General features: G+C 39.4%; 2 protein-coding genes across 2 annotated transcripts; one reads left to right on the top strand and one right to left on the bottom strand.

Moving 5' to 3' along the window:
* Nucleotides 1-1,191: 1,191 nt before the first annotated feature.
* lag3 (lymphocyte activating 3) lies at nucleotides 1,192-4,565 on the top strand. The gene is made up of 8 exons (XM_004078204.4): nucleotides 1,192-2,167; nucleotides 2,264-2,384; nucleotides 2,476-2,696; nucleotides 2,823-3,074; nucleotides 3,156-3,446; nucleotides 3,528-3,764; nucleotides 3,880-4,001; nucleotides 4,231-4,565. The coding sequence occupies exons 1-8, from the start codon at nucleotides 2,119-2,121 to the stop codon at nucleotides 4,354-4,356; spliced, it is 1,419 nt and encodes a 472-aa protein (XP_004078252.2). The 5' UTR covers nucleotides 1,192-2,118; the 3' UTR covers nucleotides 4,357-4,565.
* On the bottom strand, nucleotides 4,344-23,098 carry plekhg6 (pleckstrin homology and RhoGEF domain containing G6). Its single transcript, XM_011485441.3, has 15 exons — nucleotides 21,074-23,098; nucleotides 15,595-15,793; nucleotides 14,490-14,615; nucleotides 14,108-14,242; nucleotides 13,679-13,774; nucleotides 13,541-13,591; nucleotides 13,154-13,303; nucleotides 12,625-12,735; nucleotides 11,005-11,154; nucleotides 10,787-10,921; nucleotides 10,350-10,469; nucleotides 10,103-10,235; nucleotides 9,904-10,019; nucleotides 7,286-8,709; nucleotides 4,344-5,154 (listed from the first exon to the last, which is right to left on the bottom strand). Exons 1-15 carry the CDS (start codon nucleotides 21,091-21,093, stop codon nucleotides 4,968-4,970), a joined length of 3,153 nt encoding a protein of 1,050 aa, XP_011483743.1. The 5' UTR covers nucleotides 21,094-23,098; the 3' UTR covers nucleotides 4,344-4,967.
* Nucleotides 23,099-23,281: the final 183 nt, after the last annotated feature.

Raw genomic sequence — 23,281 nt, 5'->3', positions numbered from 1 at the left:
GGACAGTGTTTCAGTCCTAATGTATAGTTGCCCAATCTGATATTTCAAGTCTGATTCCCCCTTAGACTTACTAAGTTACATTTCACTGAGATATAATATATAGCCATAGACAATCCAAAACTGACTAAATATTAGAAAAAAACCAACAAACCCAAAATAATAATAAACAAAAAGACAAAAAATGTACATAAACAAACCTGAATGTTTTTATTAAAAGTAAAAATATAAGGATGGCCAAACACACAGACAGATGGACAAATAGATAGACATAAAAGAAAAAAACAAAAGATGAATGCAGCCTCAGCAGGGCACAAACCAGTGTCTTGATTGTGCTTGTCCCAAGCCCGGTAAATGCAGATGATGGTGTCAGGAAGACATAAAAAGTATAAGTCATATCAAATAGATAAAAAAAAGATAGATATATAGATAGATGAACTGATATGAGCATGTTTTTTTTTTAGAGGCTTAAGGGGACATGACACCCAGCACACCCAGACTTGCCCCCTGATATTCTACCTGCACCCCATAGTGGGGCTGGTTAAATCCGGGCTCTCTCTCTCTCTGATGTGAATCAATTAATGGGTATAACTAAAATTGCTTTTTTTTTCTCCAAAAAATATCAGATCAAGCAAATTAAAGCATGATTATTTACACTACTTGTACCAATGATTTATTCCCACAACACTAAAAACGTTCAGAAAAAGCAAAAGGTTAAAATGGGCACAAACACCTTTGTTGGATTTAAAATTTGAAAACACCTGCAGAGGAAGGTAGTAATTCTTGAAATCGCAGCCCATTACACAGAAAAATAAGGTGTAACTATGAACTTGATTGAATCGGAGTGAATTGTACTGAATGTCATGAAGGCCATTTCTGCCGTCATCATACATCCTTCGCTCTAAAGATCTGCATTCTTTCAAAACTGATTCATATTTCCACAGTACAAACATTTTGCAATGTTTGTATTTCACATTTGCAAACATTGCTAATTTTAAAGGAAATTTTCAAAACACAACGTCAGAAAAGGCCACATTTTTGATTATTTAGATCTAAAGAAGGCATACATTCATTTAGGTATTTTTGAAAAATGGGAAGAAAAATCTGAATAACACACAAAAAAATCTATTATTAAAGAAAAAGAAATGCATAAAAATATTTTTAAACGCTTTTTAATTTTTCACCCACACACCAAAAAATAGCGTAATAATAGCAAAAAAGCAATTAGGTTTCTAAAGAGTAGTTTAGTCTTTTTCTTTTACTAGGGATGTTTAAAATAAATCCTCTTCCATGAAATTAGATGCAACCCAAATGTTAGCCTGACTGTGTAGGCCTACTTGTCACTGTTGTCGCAGTTGAATATGAATTAACAAAAAGGAAAGAAGCGAAATGAGAATGGAGCAGATGATTCACTCTCATGAATAAACATCAGCAGCACAAGTTGCACCAGTGAGGTCAATGCTGCTTATCTCAATTGGCAACATGAACCAATGATTAGAAGAGCAGGTGCCTGGCAGTGACGCAGGCGTGACGAGGAGGTTTGGAGAAGCAGCTTTGGCATCTCAGTTTCAAAACAACAACGGAGGGTTTCCCTGAATGATGCTGAACTTGTTTGTCTACAATAAACACAGTGTGGTTTGTGGAGAGAAAGAATGTACCCTTTAGTGCTTTGTTTTACAATGAAACAAATCTGTGCTAAAAGAAAAAAAATGCTTTACTTTGAATAAATTCTTTTGTGTACTTGGGTTTGCAAAGTTGAGATTCAACCAAACTGTGGAGACATTTCAGCGACTTTGTCACACACTCAGTTTGCTTGACTTAAACGAAAAAAGGAGGAAAAGTTTGAGAGAATCCGTGGGAGGAAGTGGGACTCCCTGTTTACATCTTTGTCTTACAGTTTCCAGGCTGACAAAGTTCGACCGCATCAAAGTGTGGTTTATAGCTGAAGTCACATGACCTTCAGAGGAACAACCCGAACGGTGCGCCCACAGATTCACATAAATATAATTCACCTCCCCGACACGTGAAACGCACACGGGAGAGCAGCAGCGGCAGAGAAACGTTCGCCTCTGGTTAACGCTTTTTTATTTTGACTCCAACAAACTCAAAGAAACAAAGGAAATGTTTATGAAAGGATTCATTTTCGGGATGATGTCCTTTCTTGTGACAGGTAATTGCTTGAAAACCTATGGCAAAACTTCACTGTAAAATGTAACATTTGGTTTGAAAGTTTATCTTTAGCATCTATGATGTGTTTCTCCTGTAGGAGCTCAGTGTGAGGTAACTGAAGTTCTGACTGAAGTGGGCTCTCAGGCTGTTCTGCCGTGTAAGTGCAGCCCGTTACAGTGCAGTACATCTCTCATCATCTGGAGTAAAGACAAGGGAGGGTAAGAGCAACCATCCTTTTTTTTCCACTCCTTCCACCTTCTCTTTGCCCATCTGTAACACTCAGTTGTTGTTGTTGTTGTTGTGAAACAGTACGATCTGGAGAAAGGAAAGGAGCGGTTTGCAGTACTGGGGCTCCAGCTTTGTAGGAAAAGCGGGTGCACGTGTGCAGTGCCCGCACGCTCAGTTTGACAAAGGGAATTGCAACCTGCACATCAACACAGTGACAGAGTCCGACGGAGGTCTTTACACTTGCAAGGTGCTTTATGGAAACAAGTTTGAAGAAAACCAAGTCTGGCTCAGAGTTGTTCAAGGTAAAAACACAGACTGCTGCCTCCCTTACAATTATTCATATAAATTGTAGATAGTATTTGTTACATGACTTAATTTAGGTGTAAGTCAGTATCACTTTCCTCATCCTTGCCTGTGTTCCTTTGCAGTGTCCATATCTCCATCCGCTCCTGTGTGGGGAGACGATGTGTCCATCACTTGTCGTGTCAACCCCTGGCCTACAGAAGCTTCTGTGAGCTGGATGTTGAACAACCGTCAGTATAAGGCAAGAAACAGAATCTTCTCCAACGGGAAGCAAAGTTTTGTGAAGGAAATAGTGACAGAGAAGGTACTCGGCAACTGGACTTGTGTCATAGACATCAAGAAAGAATGGCAATTCACCACAGCTCTGTTCGTGAGAGGTGAGCAGGAAAAAACCCCACATTGATCTTCACGGGTGAAGCAAACGGATGTAGTTTTGTTACCTTTTTTCTCGTCCACAGGAATCATTAAGCCGCCCAAAGACAACACCATGGTGTACGCGGCTGTGGGGTCAGCGGTCACTCTACCCTGCGTCTTCTCCGCCGGGTTAAGTCCCAAGACGACATCCTGGGAGAAAGTGGGGGTTGGAAAACCTATTGATCTGAACATCAGCAATCGTCCATCTTTCTCCCCCTGGGATCAGTCCCTCATAATAAATGAAGTTGAGCTCAAAGATCAAGGCAAATACAGATGTGCTGGGACCATAAATGAAAAAAGACTGACTCGCACTATGCAGCTTGTCGTCGCTAAAAGTAAGTTTACCCAACTTCAGGTTAAAGAAAAAGTCCCTGAATAATTATTCATGCCACTAATAGCTTTATTTTCTTTCTCAGTTGTCCAGGCAACGAGAAAAGGCTTTGTGATGCTGACCTGCCAACTCACCGACATCAGCCAGGATATAGAATATGAGTGGGTTCCTGCAAAGTACAACCTCAACGGCCCCCTGTCAGTGGGACAGATTCAAAAGGGACAGACTTTTGTGATGGAAGAAAAGTGGGATGAAGTGACGTGCCGTTACTATGGGAACCAAGGACTTTTGGGGAATGTCACATTTCACAATCAAGTAATGAGTAAGTTTTCTTCCACACTTGTATGTACAATTCATTTATTACCAGCAGATATGTAGTAAAATGAATCTAAAATTCTGTCAAAATGTAAAAAACATAAAATAATTTATTGTTGCAGGCGCTCAGAGTAAAGAACAGTCAAAAGAGCGATCGCACAACACCGGAACCATCGTCGGGCTCAGCTTTCTGCTCCTCATCCTTCTGCTGGTTTTAGCTCAGATGTTCAAAAACTACCAAAGGGTAAATTTTTCATTTATTTAGTAATTTACTTAAAGTAAAACTTTAATAAAATCGGATATCTTCCTCATTATTTTGCCCAATTTTGAAAAAAGCTTAAAGATCATCGAAACCAAAACATACAATGAGTTTAACTGCAGGAAGAAACCCAACAACAAAAACAAAGAAATTACAGACGAGTGTGTGAAAGTTCGTTGCCTTTAATAAACATATACATCTATTTTTTTCACAGAGGAAAAGAATATTTCAGTACCCAGCGCTGGAGACAATCGTTCACACCATCTCCAACGAGCGAGAGGAGAAAGAAAGGAGGACCCAGACAAAAAAAGTCACAACACCCCAAGAGGAATTTTACTGATTTTAGTGAAATTTTGCCAAAAAATACAGTTGGGAGACAATTTTATTTTGCACAAGTTTTGTAAATATTTTAAGGGCAAATATTGCTGCAACAATTGTTTGAAGATAATAATAATTCCATTCTGCTCAGATTATGCTACTGTAAATATTCTTAATATTTGTCACTAAAGATTTGTTTAAATGTTTCATAAATAAAGTGCAATTAAAAGAGTTTTGCCTATTTCTTTTACAAACACACACACATATATATATATATATATATATATATATACAAAAGTTTATCATTTTGCTGTGTAAATATGCAGTTTAAATAAAATACTAATGTAGGAAATTGTGTACCAAAAAAACACAAGCCACACACATGTATTCATCTAGGTATATTACAACAATTTTACATATAGTACAGATGCATTGTTGCATTTTAATGTCAAACATTTCAACTCTACACCCTGAACTATTTATAAAATAAGAATGATCTAGAAATAAAGCTAATCTTTTTACCGGTTAGCTTTTTTCTTGAATATTTTCTTTTTGTTACCTTAACTTCTACATTGACATGCTAAGCTTTAAGTGGCAGCAGCGACAGCATGGCTCAGACGTGTAGACGCAGAGCTACACCTGACTACACTCTCCGTCATCTGGCTCCGAAAATTCATTGAGGGCCCATTCGGCCATGGATCTGTTGATTCCCTCCAATCTGTCGCTGCTGCGGTTTCCAGGACTCAAGTACTTCATGACCTCGTCATCGTCTACGCACCAGCCTGTCCAGTCCACATTTACACCGTCCAAAAAGACAGTACTGGAGGAAGAAGAAGTTAGAACAACAGATTAGAAACTGTATGCCAAGTCTTCTGTTATACCATCAGAATAAATTAAAATGAATGGCTTTAGGGCCAAAGCTTGAATCCTTTGGTGAGCAAACACTTGAACGAGATTAAAATTCAGCGTTTATTCAAATAAGTGGTGTCTGAGTGTTCTAGTATGCTGTTCCGATGGCAAATATGACTGTGCAACAACTAAATGAATTATTCAGAAACATATAGGGTCAAATGTAAGCAGAAAGTTAACAACACGTCAAAATAGCTTGATATTTTGTGAACTTTTAGACTCAAAATAACGGCACAAATATTTAACCAATGTAGCCAGTGACAGTCTTTAACCTTTGTGCCATCCTAGGCACTTTAACAGTTGGGTCATCTAGACCTACTAGACAGTGCGCTGAACCTTTTTTCTTCAATGATTTGTGATCTTCAGAAACACACAAAAAAACACTTTCAGTGGTAACATTAACAAAAATAGCATCTTCCAGGATAACACCTGTCCCTGGATTACATGAAATCTTTCCACCTTTATCCACCTTTGTCATGGTAGGGAGAACACGTCAATGGAAGGGTGGGGTCATCTAAGATAGCACAAGGGTTGAATTGTTTTTTATCAGTTAAAAACGTCCTTCCATGTTTTTACTTATACAACTCCAATTACAATGCACAAATTTGTGACCATTTTTAGGAAAATCCCCAAACTGTTGTTCAACCACAAATGTTACTTCTTTTAATTAAAAATTAACATAGCTCACCTACGATTTAAAGACTTTTGTACTGAAAGAGCCTGTTTCATTGTATGAAAAAAACACTCATAGTTACAGAGAATTGTGGTTAAAAATGTGAACATGAAGTTTCCATTCAAACAGGATAGTCTGTCAGATAGACTGCTCCCCTCTGGAAATTCATGTCAACACCCGCTGATAAAAACAACTTCATCACATGATTTTAACAGAATTTTAAAATTCTGATAAGAGTTTAAGTTTAAGAGCTTTCACAGAACTTGACCTACATTTTTTTGCAAACTGTGCACGCAAGGAACTACTGGGTGCTGGAACAAGTTCAGATAGCATCATGAAATCATTTAAACATTAACGAGGGCAAAACTATTAAAAACACCTCATGTTTTGTCTGAAATAAGGTTACAGAAACGGCAGATCTGTGTACCTTTGACCTTATTTAACACCATTACTTCTCAAATATTTTGAAGCCTCAAAGATTACCAACAACAAAGCAGAAAAACAACAAGTCTACTTTAGCGAACATGACAGGAAGAGAGAAGAAAAAAGTTTTCAGTTTAGACTTATTTTATCAAATTAGTGTCTGATATAGGGCTTCCTGAGAACAAAGCAGCTTAAATGACAGCAGACACTATAACTTTTCAAAAAACCAAAAATAAACCTTTGAAGCCTGAAGTATTTTTAAGCTTTTCTTGAAGATTATAGTGAATCAACTCACTGCTGGTTTGAATTTTGAAGTTTATGCTCAATAAATAAATGCATTTTTGATCCTTTTTTTGTGATTTGATCTGCTCATACCCAGACAGCCGAACAAATCTTTATGACAGCAAACATAAAGTATAGATAGACCCCTTGCAGTGATGTCACGCACACTGTTGTCCGCCATTTTGGGAGTCAAGCACACATTATTTTGATGCATCCAACAGCTAAAATCAGTGACTTTGGTGTAGAAAATTGGCATCAAACCTCATTGTGGTACACATGTGTTGCCGTTAGTTGTCACAACAGAAAAACTCCAAATTCAAACGTGTCATTTCACAGGTTTCTGCAAGATGAAGACAAAAAACTGATGGATTGCTGCAGTCAAACGGGAAGGGGAGCAACCTACAGATGCCAGCAGACTGTAATGAACATTTTGTGTCAGCTAGTGTTTTTGTGTTTTTGTTCGAGCTCAGAGTCTAGAGATTTTTGAGATTAATGAGGTCTTAGTTTTGTTTTTGAGTGATCTGTTTGGGTGTGTCTGCTTTCTCTGGTGACTTCTGTGCAGAAGTCAGAGCACTTGAGGCAAAATAAAAGCCAACTAGTAGAGAGTTGGAACATTGTGGTAGGTAATGAAGGGATCTGACAAATTGTTATTCATGGTACTTACTTGTCTTTGCAATCTTCATCCCCATCTACCAACTGCTCCCTCCATCCTTGACTCACTGCCATGGCTCTGTGTCTCCTCAGCTCCACCTCCTTGCAGTCTGGTTCTTTGTCTTTTTTGGTTCGCACGAGGGGAGGCCTGGGGCTTATGGGGCTTATGGGGCTCATTTGGTAGGAAGGAGGGTACCTCGCACTCATAAAAACTGGTTTTAAATTTCGGTCTCTTTTTATTCCACTTCTGTCTCTCTCCTTAGCTCTTTCCAAAAGGTCCTCAAGACCTGGGGGGTCTACATTGGTTCTTAAAGGAGGAGCACGATCCGCTGAGGGTGATGCACAGACATTATCGGAGCGCCCACGAATATATTCTTGAATGGGAATGTTGGGATTAGAAGAACGTCTCTGAGGTTTGGGTTTGGGATTGGGCTTTTTATTTTGGAGACCCTCAGATTCTAAAGGTGTTTGGAGATCTGGACGGGCTTTGAGGTCTGTGTTTAAAAACGGGTCTTGATTTGACTTTAAGGAGCTCACCTTGAGCACTCTGTGCGAGTCTGAACGGTCTGAACCAAAGCTGGCAGGAAGGGAATTTCTCTTGAAATTGGTGCCGGACTCAGAGTCTGAAGAGCTGTTTGAAACAGTTGGATTCTGTCCTGAAACTTGCAGGGATGTTTGGTTAGGCAGAGGTGGAATTGAGTTGGCCGGCCTCCTCTTGCGAGGCTCAGGAGACTTCAGTTGTTTGGAGAACCGACCAGGATCTAAAAACGATCCTTCAGGCTGACTTGAGTTTCTGTTGGCATCCTGAGCTGCAAGCTGCGACTTAGAATCTCTCCTTTCTAGGATTTTTCGTTCTAAATCTGACCTCAAAGACCCCCATTTTTGGAACTGCTGCTGGTAATTGAGTTGTGAAGTGCTTTCTTCATCTGTAGGGTAGTCGACGTCTGGTAGTTCATCAATCACTCTGGTGTATCGTCTCAGGGAGCTGTTTCTTATGGAATGTACAGATTTACGGAGGAGGAAATGATCCAAGTTTGGGGAAGACTCTTCTCTTTGGTTCAACATGCCAGTTGTTGTTTTTTCAGGCTCCGTCATTTTTTTTTCCTCTTTCTGCAGATTTCCCAATGAAACCTTTGCTTTCGCTTCAGTCGATTCCTGCTCCTTGAGGTTTTGCGGTCCTCCTCCAACACTCTTACTTCCCGATTTACGGATTTGGTGAAACTGCAGGGAGTTCTGAAGTAGTTGTCCAAAGGAGTTAGTCCACGCCTCTTCAGAGGGTTGATCTTGTCCTGCTTTGTGAGATCCATTTATTGCATTAGGTTTAGGAGGTTCTTCTGTCTCCATGTCCTCCCCTTTAACCTTTTTGCCCTCCATCTGTTGTGCTCTTAAACCCTCCTGTCTCTTGGTCTCAAGCTCTCTCAGGTTTTTCAGCATTTCCTGGAAATAATAAATAACAATTTAAGACAACAAATTTTCCATTACTTACAGCAGCATCTAATGCTAAGGTCACAAATACAACTGCACTGTGTGATGGGGAGGCATCAGAAGAATCTGCAAGATTAGCTGCCGACGCCTGATTTTTTTGAGGTGATCATAAAAGTAGACCCCGGCAGCGAGGTGGCAGTTAGTCAGGCGGGGATGGTGCTTTTACAAAATCGGGGGACAGGTGGCCGACAGCTGGGCGGCCACAGGCCGGTGGCATTTACGTCCAGCAACAGCTATGACTGGATGATGTTTAAATGTCTCAGGACGGTGGCAGTCCTTTTTCTTCTTCTATTTTTTCTTATTTTTACAGTCACTTTATTTTTCTCTTTTTATATTCACTTTATTTTCTCTTTCATAGTCACCTTATTTTTTCGTCTTATTGTATTTTATTTTGTAAAATTTGAAGTTAGATTCCCTGTTTAGACTGGAGCTTGAGAGAAACGGAATTTCAATTCCTAAATATGTGAAAACATTATAGATATTAACAATAAAGTTTACTTTGACTTTAATATTAAGAGTCAGTGGCTGCCAGTCGCCTGGTAGCCAGGGGTAAATAAAAAGTGGTCCATTCTGCACCACTGGTCATTCGCAACCCAGATTCTGAGCGCAATCTTGTCAATTTAAATTTTACAAATTTTTAGACAACAAGCCTCACAAGAAAACAAAACACAGAGAGCAGAAGTTATTCGGGGGGTTTTTATGTAAAGAGGAAATTGATCTTATTGTGGTTTAAAACATTATGAAAGAATTCATCAAAACAGAAACAACCCTGAATTCAAAGGACAAAAACACCAGCATGCAGAACTTTTTTCCACAAAAATTATCCTACTTTATAGGGAAATCATGCATAAAGAAAGGCTTATCTTACGCCTAGAGCCAAGACGACTTCAGTCGCAAAATATTATTTTCTTATAATATTTATTGGCATGCAGGTTTTTAGAAGGAATCTTAAACTTCAGTATGAGAACATGGCTACATATTTTTCTTTTAAGATTCAATTTATTCTATGTATGATTTTTTTTTATAATTACATGGAATTAAGCCTTATAAATATTAAAAATGTAATGATCCATCTTTTCTTCATACCATGAATGGTGAACTTGAAAAATGTCTTAATGGTTCAAAAGTTTCAGTAGTTAAATTCACCTTTGCCTGATTGATGGTGGAGACCCACTTGGAGCAGCTTAGTGAGGTGCCGGCGACAAAAATGAGGACATTCATCACACTCTGCAGCTCGCCCACTTCCACCAGAAGAAATGAACCTGCGGGAGGCGAATTGACAAATCTGAGATGAGATGACATTTACTTTTAGTCCACTTTCGAGGAGGGAGGGATTGAAACTCACTGCCGTCCTTCAGGGCAATGCACTCGATCCTGTCCAGGGCCAGAGGAGGTCGGACCACCTTCAGACCCTCCCCTCTTTTCTGGATTTTAGTCAGAAGAATTACATCTGAGAAAAGTAGAGCCACCACCTCCAGCTGCACGGCACCGAAAGAGAGACAATGGAAAAATAAACCTACTTAAACAGATGTGTTCAGAACCGATAATCAATACTTGACAATGTTGAAACTGAGTGCTCAGGAAATTCTCACCTTTTGATCCTTTCTGACCCGAACCTTCAGGTTCTCCTCCAGCAGAAGTTTACGTACCACTTCAGGATTCACACCCCTGATGGGGCATTCAAGATTGAACTTGCAGATCTCTTGGACATACTGACAACCATAAATAAATAAAAATGCATTACACCTGATTGTTCTCTAAAACAAGCAAAGAGCCATTAAAAAAGACATGCAAAATATAGAATTCAGCAAAACACTGAAATTAACAATAAATGAACACAACACCGAAAAAATTACCACAAAAACCTTCAAATCAATATCAAAAGATTAAAAAAACATGAATATCTACAGAAACGTAATTTTAATCCTTCAATCCTAAAAAATATCTAAAAAGCAAAAGTTAGTCCTGCAATGACACAAACACAAAAAGGTGAAATTTTTGGGCAAAATAACAAAAAAAGACCCATTACCTTGTCAATTTCTTCAGTTATTCCCTCCACCTCGTAACCCTCCACCCTCCTGGCAGAAATGTACAGGGCTTGCTCGTCATCTTTCTTCTGCATGTAATCATTGATGCTCTCCAAGAAAATGTTCACGCTGGATAACTGCAGAGGAGCATGGACGGGTGTGAGGTGTGCGGCCCATGCGGGTCGCATGGAGGAATGGGAGAGCAGAATCAGAAACTCACCATGCCTATGAGGGCCAGCTGCACGGGAGGCTCCACTGTGTGTTTGAGCACCGCCTTGAGCAGCAGTGGGTACTTCGTGATCCTCTGATGAGGCTTGGCCTGCATGTCCCCCAGTCGCATCCGTTCACCTTGAGGGTGACTCTCCACCCACTGGACCAAGATAAACAAAATATTTCAGCTTCTTCCTTTGAAAATGTGTACTTATAACATCTGTTTTAGTACCAAATATGAGTATTTACAAAATGTTTGCCAGTGGAGTTTTTGTATGTTTTTTCTGAGCTCTTGCTTAGAAAACTTTTTCTAAATCAAAGTTATCCTCCACCTTCATGCAATTTGGGATGCTAAATAAAAGTAAAATGTGATTCCAAACATTTTTTATAAAACTAACTTTTACAAGAACACATGCAAAATCGAATCTAACAATTCAAGGCAGCAACCAGTTTTTGTTTTCTCCTCATTAAATTTCAAATCATTGTTTAAAGTTTGGTAGTAAAGGCGGTTCAGTCTCTTCCACTGTATTCATTAGTGGAACTATTTTCTATTTTAGTGTTAGATTTTTTGGTCTTTTAGAAATCTTCAAGGCTTTTAAGTATTTTAAAACAGCAACTACATCAACTAATGTGGCCTCAGTACCAAACAAAGAGGATGACTCTTTTCTTCATCATTCGCCCATACAGATTTTAACATAGCAGGAGAATATATTACAGATCTTGTCCAGTGACTTGATAATTGATTCATAGACATAAAATAAAACCAACCTCTTTATTTGGAGGCTAAGATTTTGATTAATAGAATTCATTCTGGACTCATAGTCCAATTAGAACACAGAACCACCAAAACAGTATTTCGAGTACAGTGCCAAGAGTGGCACCACAAAAAAACAACAACAAAAAAAACTACAACATGATACCTTAGAAAGAGGAAGTACAAGTCTTCTCTTTTGTTTTTGACAACTGTGGAGAATGATTTGCTGATAAAAACCTGATTAACCAGTCAAACGTCTTGGTGGTGATTCATTTTTGAATGGAAAATTTTTCCACGCAGTTGGTAAACTCTGTTTTACACCAGAAACGATCATCTTCAGATATTCAAGAAGCTTTGCAAAACTAAGCATTTCTTTGCAATCTGTTTAGAAAATTATATATTTTTTTAAGTATTAATAAAAGCTGAGCAGCTTAGAAGAGATACTTTTCCATTTTTTGATTCCTATGTAACCTTTTCCACTTTTCAAATATATGTAGTGCTAAAAAAAACTGCCTCCATGTTAAAAATGGTTTAAAATATATTGAGCTGAGAGTTCAAAGTGGGCAAAAGAAAACAAAACACGGTTTTGGCTTGATCTGGTGTTGGAGCAGCATCTTCACATTTCCCATAAATGTCCTGAATTCAGATTTATGATGGCGGAACCTGAATCATTGGTGATGACGGTGCAAGAAGTGGTTTGTTTGTGAGGAAATAACTGGGACAGCTCACCCACAAGGTTGTGAGAGATTTCTCTAACTTGCACAGTGTCATTGGTCTACCAGTTGTATGGCATTCAGCGAATGGTTGTGGTGTGGGGAAGTTTTACTCAGATAATATCCCAGGTTGCTCATGGATGGGGCGGATGTGTCCCTCTACCTGAATGAAAGTCTGAAAGTGTGGGTTGCTCTCCATCTGCTTGCGTGTGAAATCAAGACTATTTTCCTCCTCCCAGCAATATTCACGGTAGACCAGGAAACGGTTGTGGAACTGAAACCAAAAATAAAACAAGAGGCAATAGATTAAATTCCCCCTCAACATTTTTGAAATGCTGATTTCACAACAGATTTGGAGGCTGATTCAACGACTTACAATGTTTTTAATGCAGTTTAATGGCCACGTTTAAGCAAACCCTTGTCGCTCAAAATGTGCATTTCTGCATCTCTGTTATACAACATTTAACAATTATCTTGAAGACACAAACTTTGTATTTATTTAAATCTTCAACGTAGAGTTCAAGGACGTTTTTGTATTTAAATTTTGACTTTTGTGACTTCCGAGCTGGGAATTTGGAGCACAAACTAAAGTCCAATCCTGGCAGCTCAGTGTGAATGGTCAACTGTGTACTGGTGGAAAAACTTCAGAGAGTGCATGTGTTGACTGTAACTTGCAGACTGTTGGTTCATACCTGCAGGCAGCCTTCCTCCAGCCCCATGGGGTCAAAGGGTTTTCCTGTTTGCCGTACTTCCTGCACCATCGGGTAAACCACCTCCTGCCAGAACAGCTGGTGTGCTTGTAGGATGGAGGGGAGGTTGTAAAAAAGCTGGTCAGGGCTCACCTGTAACAGGCCACAGTCAAAAACAAAACCTATTCAGTATGATGCTTTAACTCCCCTGCTTCTTAGACTATTTTCCGACATCTGAGTGGAAATATGCTGCACAGCATGTTCCATTCTAATCGTGAGTTTTATTATGTCTCAGCTTGAGAGGATGTCGGTGGAAAATGAATCTACATGGTGAGAGTTTTGCTGCAGATTAGTTTCCAGTCAGAGTGAGGCTGTGATGAGCAGACTGACCTCCTGCAGAAATCCACGCTGATGCAGGTTAAGAAGAGCTGCAATCACCAGCTATGAGAGGCAGACAAACTTTAGTTAAAAAACAAACCAAAAAAAAAAAAATGTTGAAAACCCTTTTTCTACATGGTGACGCCTTACATCTTTGATGATCTTTAGCTTGTTGATGTAGATGAGTTCAGTGCTGATAAGCTCCCAGAGCGCCTCCTGTTGGTGCCTCTGCATCTTTGTCATGGTCTGACAATCCCAGAAGGGGTAGAAAATTTTATTTTTTAATGAATTCATTATTATAGATGTTTAAAAGTATGTAAAATTAGTCAGCTTTGAGTTTTTACAATGAGCAGATTTTACATAAACATCACAGAAGTCTTTTGTCTAGTTTTTTCTATTTCTGTTTGTTGCACAAACCCTTGTAATTACATTTTTCTATTATTCTTCAAATTAATTAATTAAAAAAAGCTAATAATAAGGAATGGAGGACTACTTTATGTAGTAACTTTCAGTTTTGGTGTTTTTTTCCCTTATTGCGTTAGAAATAATGAAGTCAGACACACAACAAGGAGCTCTTACTAAATGATTTTGCACTAAATCTGTCCAGCTTTTCTCCAGTGTGGCTCCGTCACTTTCTTCTTTCCACATCCATCTCAGGGTGACTGGCACAGTGTAGGCCTCCAGCTCCTGCCTCAGCGCATCCAGTTGGCTCTGCTAAAGAAGCAAAAGACGAGTACGATGAAACCGAGGAGAAAAAAACTGGAAAATCTGATTAAGATGATGACGTTGCTCCACAAAATGGGTTTGCAGGTTGTGAGCAGTTGCAGTCTCATGGAAAGCATGCCACTGAAGTACAACAAGGGATTTAAGTGCTTGAGTAGGCGGATGGGGTTGGAGAGAGTCCATATCTGCTTCAGAGATGATGAAAATGCAGTTTGATGAGCCAGAAACAACACAATACCTCAAAGGATTTGTCAGGTCCTCCTTGGCTGAACAGACCCTGCAGTGGAGTTCTGGGTTTGGTTCCAGATGAAGTTCCCCTGCCCACCGTTCCAAAGTCAGACAAAGCTTTCTGCTTGGTTCTCCTCTGAGAATCACACACAATAGTTGATCAGCTTTGTATTTCAAGACAGAAACAACAACATGTTTAAAATATGGGGTAAAAAAACACTTTGAAAAAAAACTCCCATTTGTCAGTGATTTTAATTGAATTTTCTACTAAATCTAATTTTATTACCTTGAAGGTAGAGATTAGAGGATACCATCAATTAAAATGTCTTAACTCACCACTGAATGATTTTTAAAGTTCACTCTTATAAATTAAGGATTTTACATAAAGTGAATTAACAACAGTCAAGAAAATGTCCAAAATTGGAAGGCTTTTTGTCCCCAAAACAAAATGACTCATTTTTTTGAAAAAAAGTCTAAAATTGTTTGCAGAAAGGAATTCTTATTATGTTCTAATAATAATGGATCAAACTTTGTCAGGTAGAACACTTTTTTGCAAAGCGTTGTCTGACTTGCAAGAGAGAAATATAGGAAATATAAGACTGTTTATAAGGCTGTTTTGCTTAGTGGAAAGTAAAGCAACTTCAGCTCAAAGGCATTAAGCAAACTTTCTTTGAGGAATCCTTTGAAAATGAAGCAGAACTGGGTGTTATTATTCAATGTCTTGTCACCATGTCTACAGTACAATGCATGAAACGATGGGACTGTCATGCCTCATTGAAGCTTTGAATCTTTCCTTGTTGATGAGACAGTAAAAACACAAAACAGACATGTCAAACCCAGACAAAGTGAAACGAAAATGAAACAAAACAAAAACAAAAACAACAAAAAAGAAACACGACAATATAAAAAAAACCTGTAATTTTTGTTGCTCCAAATATTCAAATAAATAGTCGTAGAGTGAAAGATAACCTTATATGTACAAAAGAACATGAAATGCGACAGCAGAGCAGGCTAATTCAGACATAGATTTAAAAGAAAGACAGTTTTACATATACTTTCAGTGAACCATCATATATTTTTATCACACACAGAAGTAATATGAGGATAATGAAGACCTGAGTTTTGATCGTATTGGACTTGTTTTTCTCTGCTGACCCCTTGTGGTAGAGGATGGTATCTGCAGCTGTTTTGCCATCCACTGCTTCTGCATCCGCCTGCATCTCTCCATTCACAGAATGTAAACTCTGCACCATTTCGTCCGTGGGGGAATCAGTTCCACCTCCACTGTTTGCATACAGGGATTTTGAGGAATAGCTGAGGAAAAGCACACAATTTTAATTTGTGAATGAGACAGGAAAAAGAGGAAAAAGAGTTTCCATCTGACATTAGCTAAATGAGCGTGTTGTGACTGGGAATGCCAGACTGGAATTCAGTACATATATGTGCTGTCCTAGACTTTTATCTCAGCTCTATCTAAGGTCTATGTAGTAAAAACAAAAAGAAAGAAATTCAACACATTAAAGACCTACTCTAAAAAAATTGTGTTTTTGGTGTTTTTAACATGCTCTTGTGGCATTTTTCTAATCATAGAGGACATATCTGAAGAATATTAAGCTTAAAATTGCATTACTGAATATTCATTCATTGTGAATCAAGAGCAGAGAAAAAAAATGCCATTTGAAAAAGAACGTATTTGCAACATAAAAAATAAAACCACACAAGCTCACTGCTCATCTCCATTCTGATGCATCCACTAACAGACATATAGATCCATGAACATCTTTGTTTTCCTCATCCGAGCTGGAATCGGGTTCAAAACTGTGCTGCTGGATAGCTCTGATACTGCGTGCCATTTTTGTTGCACCAGTAATGTTAGGTTGGGGGTGTGAGGGGCTGTAAGCTAGCAGGAGAGCGCACAAACAGATAGCTCATTGATAATTGATGGAAAGGGAAGGTGGGGTTGCTCTGCACCAACACTCCCACCCAGGGTTTTGGCTAAAAATAATCACAATTGAAAGACCTCTGGAAAGGCTTTTAAAATATGTCAAAATATTTAAAAAAAGATAGAGGAGTTTGCAATACTCATTACATGTGTGCAATACTCATTACATGTGTGCAATACTAATTTGATGTGTGCAATACTAATGTCATGTGTGCAATACTCATTTCATGTGTGCCATACTCATTTCATGTGTGCAATACTCATTACATGTGTGCAATACTCATTACATGTGTGCAATACCCATTACATGTGTGCAATACTCATTACATGCGTGCAATATTCATTTGATGTGTGCAATACTCATTTCATGTGTGCAATACTCATTACATGTGTGCAATACTCATTAAATGTGTGCAATACCCATTACATGTGTGCAATACTCATTACATGTGTGCAATATTAATTTCATGTGTGCAGTATTCTTTTTTTTACTGAACAGTTTTTGGTATCATCTATTTTTTTAATATTTAATGGAAAAGAGCTGCTGGAAACAATTTCATTGGGCACTGCATAATGACAATAAAAGATTCTGATTCTGATTCTGAGGAGTTAAATCAGTAAAGTCCAACTCAGTGTGTTTTTGCTTCAGCTTTTAGCCACAATTAGTTTTCAGCATGAGACAAGTTGATTTAAATGTCATACAGGATGAGCAAAAACCTGATTGGTAAAGTAAAACAATATATATAAAGAGGTGGAAAACAACTGGTAGATATAAATGAATAAAACAAAACATAAATACACTGACCAAAAATATAAACGCAACACTTTTGTTATTGCTCCCATTTTTTATGGTATGAACTCAAAGATGTGAAACGTTTTCCACATACACAAAATAACCAGTTCTCTGAAATATTGTTCACAAATCCGTCTAAATCTGTGATAGTGAGCCTTTTCTCCTTTGCCAAAACAATCCATCCCACCTCACAGGTGTGCCATATCAAGATGCTGATTAGACAGCATGATTATTGCACAGGTGTGCCTTAGACTGGCCACAAGAAAAGGCCACTCTGAAATCTTCAGTTGTATCACACAGCACAATGCCACAGATGTCGCAAGTTTTGAGGGAGCGTGCAATTGGCATGCTGATAGCAGGAATGTCCACCAGAGCTGTTGCTAGGGAATTGAATGTCCATTTCTCCACCAAAAGCCGTCTCCAAAGACGTTTCCGAGAATTTGGCAGCACATCCAACCGGCCTCACAACCGCACACCACATTTAACCACACCAGCCCAAGACCTCCACATCCAGCATGTCCACCTCCAAGATCGTCTGAGACCATCCAATCAGACAGCTGCTGAAACAATCGGTTTGCATAACCACAGAATTTCTGCACAAACTGTCAGAAACCGTCTCAGGGAAGCTCATCTGCATGCTCGTCGTCCTCATCGAGGTCTCGACCTCACTCCAGTTCATCGTCGTAACCGACTTGAGTGGGCAAATGCAATGGCGTCTGGCACGTTGGAGAGGTGTTCTCTTCACGGATGAATCCCGGTTTACACTGTTCAGGGCAGATGGCAGACGTGTGGGTGAGCGGTTTTCTGATGTCAATGTTGTGGATCGAGTAGCCCATGGTGGACGTTGGGTTATGGTATGGGCAGGCATATGTTATGGGCGAAGAACACAGGTGCATTTCATTGATGGCATTTTGAATGCACAGAGATACCGTGACGAGATCCAGGGGCCCATTGTTGTGCCGTACATCCAACAACATCACCTCATGTTGCAGCATGATAATGCACGGCCCCATGTTGCAAGGATCTGTACACAATTCGTGGAAGCTGAAAACATCCCAGTTCTTGCATGGCCAGCATACTCACCGGACATGTCACCCATTGAGCATGTTTGGGATGCTCTGGATCGGCGTATACTACAGCGTGTTCCAGTTCCTGCCAATATCCAGCAACTTCGCACAGCCATTGAAGAAGAGTGGACCAACATTCCACAGGCCACAATAGACAACCTGATCAACTCTTTGCTAAGGAGATGTGTCGCACTTCATGAGGCAAATGGTGGTCACACCAGATACTGACTGGTTGTCTGAGTCCCCTGACCCCCTCAATAAAACAAAACTGAAGATTTCAGAGTGGCCTTTTCTTGTGGCCAGTCTTAGGCACACCTGTTCAATAATCATGCTGTCTAATCAGCATCTTTAGATGGCACACCTGTGAGGTGGGATGGATTGTTTTGGCAAAGGAGAAAGGGCTCACTATCACAGATTTAGACAGATTTGTGAACAATATTTCAGAGAACTGGTTATTTTGTGTATGTGGAAAATGTTTCACATCTTTGAGTATACAGTATACCATAAAAAATGGGAGCAATAACAAAAGTGTTGCGTTTATATTTTTGGTCAGTGTAAGTTATTAAGAGAAATAAAATATCCTTTAAGTCTGTGTTCTGCAACCTGTTAACCGTGTATAAATAAAATGAGATTACAAATTAATATTATCAAGATTGGCCATGTGACAGGATGGTGACCTGTCCAGGGTGTACCCAACCTGCACCCACAGGCACTGGAATAGGCTCCAGCAAACCTGTGACTCCAAAAGGGATATGACAGATTTAGAATACAGATGAATAGATAGATGGATGGATGGATGGATGGGTGGATATTATCAGGATTTCTATGTGCAAAGAGCATCTTTTCAAAGTTTTCTGCATTCATGTGGAATGCATGTGGCAGTCAAGAACTGAAGCAATGGGTTGTTGGTTGTACCTACTACTGTAACATGCTGGCAAAGCCACCTCAGCGACTTTCAGACTTTTATTGTTTACCGGCACACAAAAAACAAGAGAATTTGCTCATCGTCATTTGGGATTTTCTTGATTATTTTGATCTTGTGTCAAAAGGTCAGCGAGAAAAGAAACACGAATCTCTGACTAATGAGACCAGATCACTCAAAAAAAAATCTACAGACGCAACAACTAACAGTTATTAATCAGCTTCAACAACAATTGTTCATATGATGCATTGTTTGCTTGGTTCTAAGAAATGTTCATTTTGCCTTGCATGCAAATACAAAGTGTATACTTCATGGTTTAATGGGGATGTTGAAGTGTTTGCAAAATATTTATATGTGTTCAATTATTCAGCATCCACATCCTGATTTCCACCCAGAATCTCATCTCAGGTGGAGTTTTCAGCACTGAGAAATCAAAACCCTTCAACTTTTTTGTGTTTTTATAACAACAAATTCTCCCAGGCACAGACACACTTCATGTATCCCTTAACAAAAGAAGAATGCTCCACCCATGAGCATGATGTTTTTTTATATCTAAACTGGCAAATCTAGCTTTCTTTTACAGTTTTTGTTTTGCAATGTTCCACCAGTAAGATTAATCATAGGCTGCAGTCTCAAAAAAATACTAGACAACAAGACAAATGTCTGTAAATCAAGAATTGTAGGGTGTATCTCCACACAGCCCACAGAAGCTGGATGCAGGTGCAGGGAGCTGCAGGTATGCCCTTTCTCTGCCTCTTGGATGTAAATGAGTCACAGACATGTCGCTACCTGACCCTCCCAACATAACACCATTTTGCTGAAATGCTTCTGTTGTGTCTGCTCGATGACACCTCAGCTCTTTTAGTCTCAAACTAATGTGATATGACAATGCGTGAAGCATCTGCACGATCTTCAGAGTTCGCATTCAGTCACAAAAACCTATGAATGTCATGACTATTTCTACTGCAGAAGCATGGATATAATTTAGCTTCTGCTTTCTACAAAACCCCACAGAAGTTGTGAAGTGCTCCCAAAACAAGACAAAAACAAAGCAGAAGTCTGATTGGAACAATTGAGGCAAAGTGTCAGACATTTATGGGGAAGTACATTAGACTTGTATATATTTGACTCATGAGTCAGTGTTTTTTGCCCTTTTGCAGGCCGTACTGAAACACGAGCACAGCTCAACAGGTAACTGAGCTGGTGTGTTGCACAAACACCCCTCGCTTTCACACAGATGTGCAGGCTGTATTGTCACTCCAGGAATCAGCTTGCAGAACATCATACTGAAGCTTTTCCCCTTTTGAGAGGTGATCCAGACTTCCTGGAAGCTGCTGCGTGTCAGCCAATCGCCTCCCCCAATTTCTGCTCTGAGCATCCGAGTTTGACCCAAACCATGATTTCTCTCTAACATGGTTGCAACTCTCACGACTAGTGCTTTTCAGTACACAATTTAAGAGTTTGTGTTGGCAGCAACGACAGATGCAGATCTACCACAGATTAGAAAAAAATACTTTACTTATGTTCTCATAGTTTACAACCAGGAATCAAGGGACTGACACCAGGTCATACCTGTTTACAGACACATTCCAAATCCAACCACACTACCGAAATATGACAAAAGACAGTCAAAATAAAGTTAGAACAGCTCAATCTGTGTAAAAAAAACTATTACCCTTCATAAAAAACTTCCTGACCAAATCTCAGCCATTGTACACACAAAATCAAAGCCACACAGAAGTAAAAAATGAACAAGGTCTGACGAAAATGTGAATAAAAACTCACACAACACCGTTATCCATCACCTGTCCACCCCAGCATATTCTCAAACCAGCACCTGGGATTTAGCCGACAAAACCAGACAGTTTACCTGTGTTTGGTTGGGTCCATTTTGATTCACGCACTCATCTTTGGTTTCTCTCTGCTTTCTCCTCCTCTCCTCTCTTTGCTGTGATAGGTCCCTCCCCGTCTTCTTTCACCTGCACCCTGTTTTCTGCAACTGGCTGGACTGGAACAACTGGATTCTGCAGCCAGCAAATGCCTGTCGCTGGCTGGTTAATGTGTTGCAGCGCAAAACCCCTAATGGAGCAGCGGCTGTGACTCACCTCTTTGATTTTCTGCACCTTCTTGTCATTCGGGTTTAATGATAACTCGGGCCGAAAGGAGGAAATTGTTGCTAGAAGAGGATGTTCTCATGAAACTGCTTCTGCTTCTTTTTCAATTCAATTCAATTTTCTTTCAAACACAAATGAAAATAAACACAAGAGTTTAAAATAGACAGATAAAACAAGATAGTGTGCTTGAAAAGGAGTGGGTTGAAGAGAAATCTTGTATGATCCCACCCCCTTTTTTACATCACCTGATGATCTGCGTATTCTTATTTACAGTCTTGTACATGTTATATATGCACATTACATTCTGCATAGCACCTAAGCAGAAGTGATATTTTTGTATTTATTGATCATTTCTTGCCTTGTACAGTTCCATCAGTGACATCTTGTAGGTCTTCTCACACATAACAGCATCCAACAGAAAAATCACCAGAAAAGTCAGGTGTTTGATGGCAAAGTCAAGTGAACAACCAAGAGGCCAGAAGGGCGAGGAAAGAGGAGCGAGAAAGCAAAAGATCCCAGCAAGCTGAAGGGAAAATCTGCGGCCATGTCAGTAGGAAGTGGGAGAGCATTTCAAACGTTCACGGTTGGAATGTAGACTGGCAGCAGGCCCAGTTCAACTCACCATTCAGTCCTCAAATCTGCTTCTTTGGAACCCACCTCCACACACAGTTAAAACAGCACACACACAACCTTTTTTCTCCAAATTTTATTGATTAAAGTTTATAAAACAAAGTGCATTGAAATTACACATTTTTGGCCTCAAGTGTTTCCGTTTAACACCTGAACTTGCAGATTAGACTGGCACAGCAAGAGCTGCCAGGTGAAAAACCAACCCAAACAAGGTGTGTGCTGGTTATTGTTGTTTTTCACAGCAGGCGGGAATAAATGCTGAAATGATGGGGCTCACAAGAATGTTAATGGGCCTGTGGAAAAGCCTGCGAGGCACAACAAGGGTCTTTTCTCAGTACTTTCACTAACACTCAATAACAACATTACTATTTATAATAAAGTCACATTTCTCCATTAAAAAGGGAGAGAAAAAAAGCTCTGCTGCTTTTCAAACATGAACAAATCGATTTATGACACTGGTCAAAAAGTCACCATTTAAAGATATTGATTCAGTAAAGAAAGAAAAAAACCTTGTACACTTAAGGAGAAATTAAAAATAGCTCACTAATAGGTGAGGCACAAGTTGTTTTGTTCTTTTTTAATGTACTTTGCACAAAGATATTGCACAACTGCCAACCGAAATGCAATGTTTGCTTTAAAGAAATATTGCAAATCATACTTTTCTGTGCTTTTTTCCCAGAAGCTCTGCAGCCCTACCAGTCATGTAAAAGCCTCAACTCTGCCTCCCAAATGAATGTTTGGTTTTAAAGCTTAAAGCTGCCATTTTTTTTTGCTGCAAAACACTTTTCCCCAGTGTATGAAAGGTTGACATAAATACATTTGCCTTGCCTGACCCTGATCATTGTTGGAACTGACAGTAAAAGGCAGCAGAGCGCATCTGCAGCACCGCCTCATGCTCAGCTGTTTTCCCCTTCAGTCCACTCCTGCAGGGAGGCATACGCTAAACATACATCACCGTTTTATAAAAAGGCACCTGCCGACAAAAGGTTTGATTGATGATATGTACGAATATTTCCTCTGGATTTATAAAATCTACACTTTTAATTTGCCAAGAAAAATGTAAATCATTTAAAAACAGTTTCCTGGTTAAATACAAATTCTCAGAAAAATGACATTTATGTGTTGAAATACAGTGATCCCCAACCTTTTTCAGGCCACAGGCCGGTGTAACCCTTGTGCTATCTTAGATGACCCCACCCTTACATTGTTGTGTTCTCCCTACTGTGACAAAGGTGGATAAAGGTGGAAAGATTTCATGTAATCCATGGACACCAGTGAAGATCACAAATCATTGAAGAAAAAAGGTTCAGAGCACTGTCTAGTGGGTCCAGATG

The sequence above is a fragment of the Oryzias latipes genome, chromosome 16 (genome assembly GCF_002234675.1).
Source record: "Oryzias latipes chromosome 16, ASM223467v1".
NCBI lineage: Eukaryota > Metazoa > Chordata > Actinopteri > Beloniformes > Adrianichthyidae > Oryzias > Oryzias latipes.
The sequence above is the reverse complement of the archived record's forward strand: the minus strand, read 5'-3'. Positions and strand labels throughout refer to the sequence as shown.

Bases quoted from the DNA above. Each gene is read 5' to 3' on its own strand.
- lag3 (XM_004078204.4), top strand. From the start codon at position 2,119: ATGTTTATGAAAGGATTCATTTTCGGGATGATGTCCTTTCTTGTGACA. The intron at 2,168-2,263 runs GTAATTGCTTGA...TTTCTCCTGTAG, and splicing joins GATGTCCTTTCTTGTGACAG to GAGCTCAGTGTGAGGTAACT. The intron at 3,447-3,527 runs GTAAGTTTACCC...TTTCTTTCTCAG, and splicing joins GCAGCTTGTCGTCGCTAAAA to TTGTCCAGGCAACGAGAAAA.
- plekhg6 (XM_011485441.3), bottom strand. From the start codon at position 21,093: ATGGACCCAACCAAACACAG. The intron at 13,775-14,107 runs GTAAGAGCTCCT...TGGGATTGTCAG, and splicing joins ATTTAGTGCAAAATCATTTA to ACCATGACAAAGATGCAGAG. The intron at 13,304-13,540 runs GTCAGTCTGCTC...GGCCTGTTACAG, and splicing joins AGCGTGGATTTCTGCAGGAG to GTGAGCCCTGACCAGCTTTT.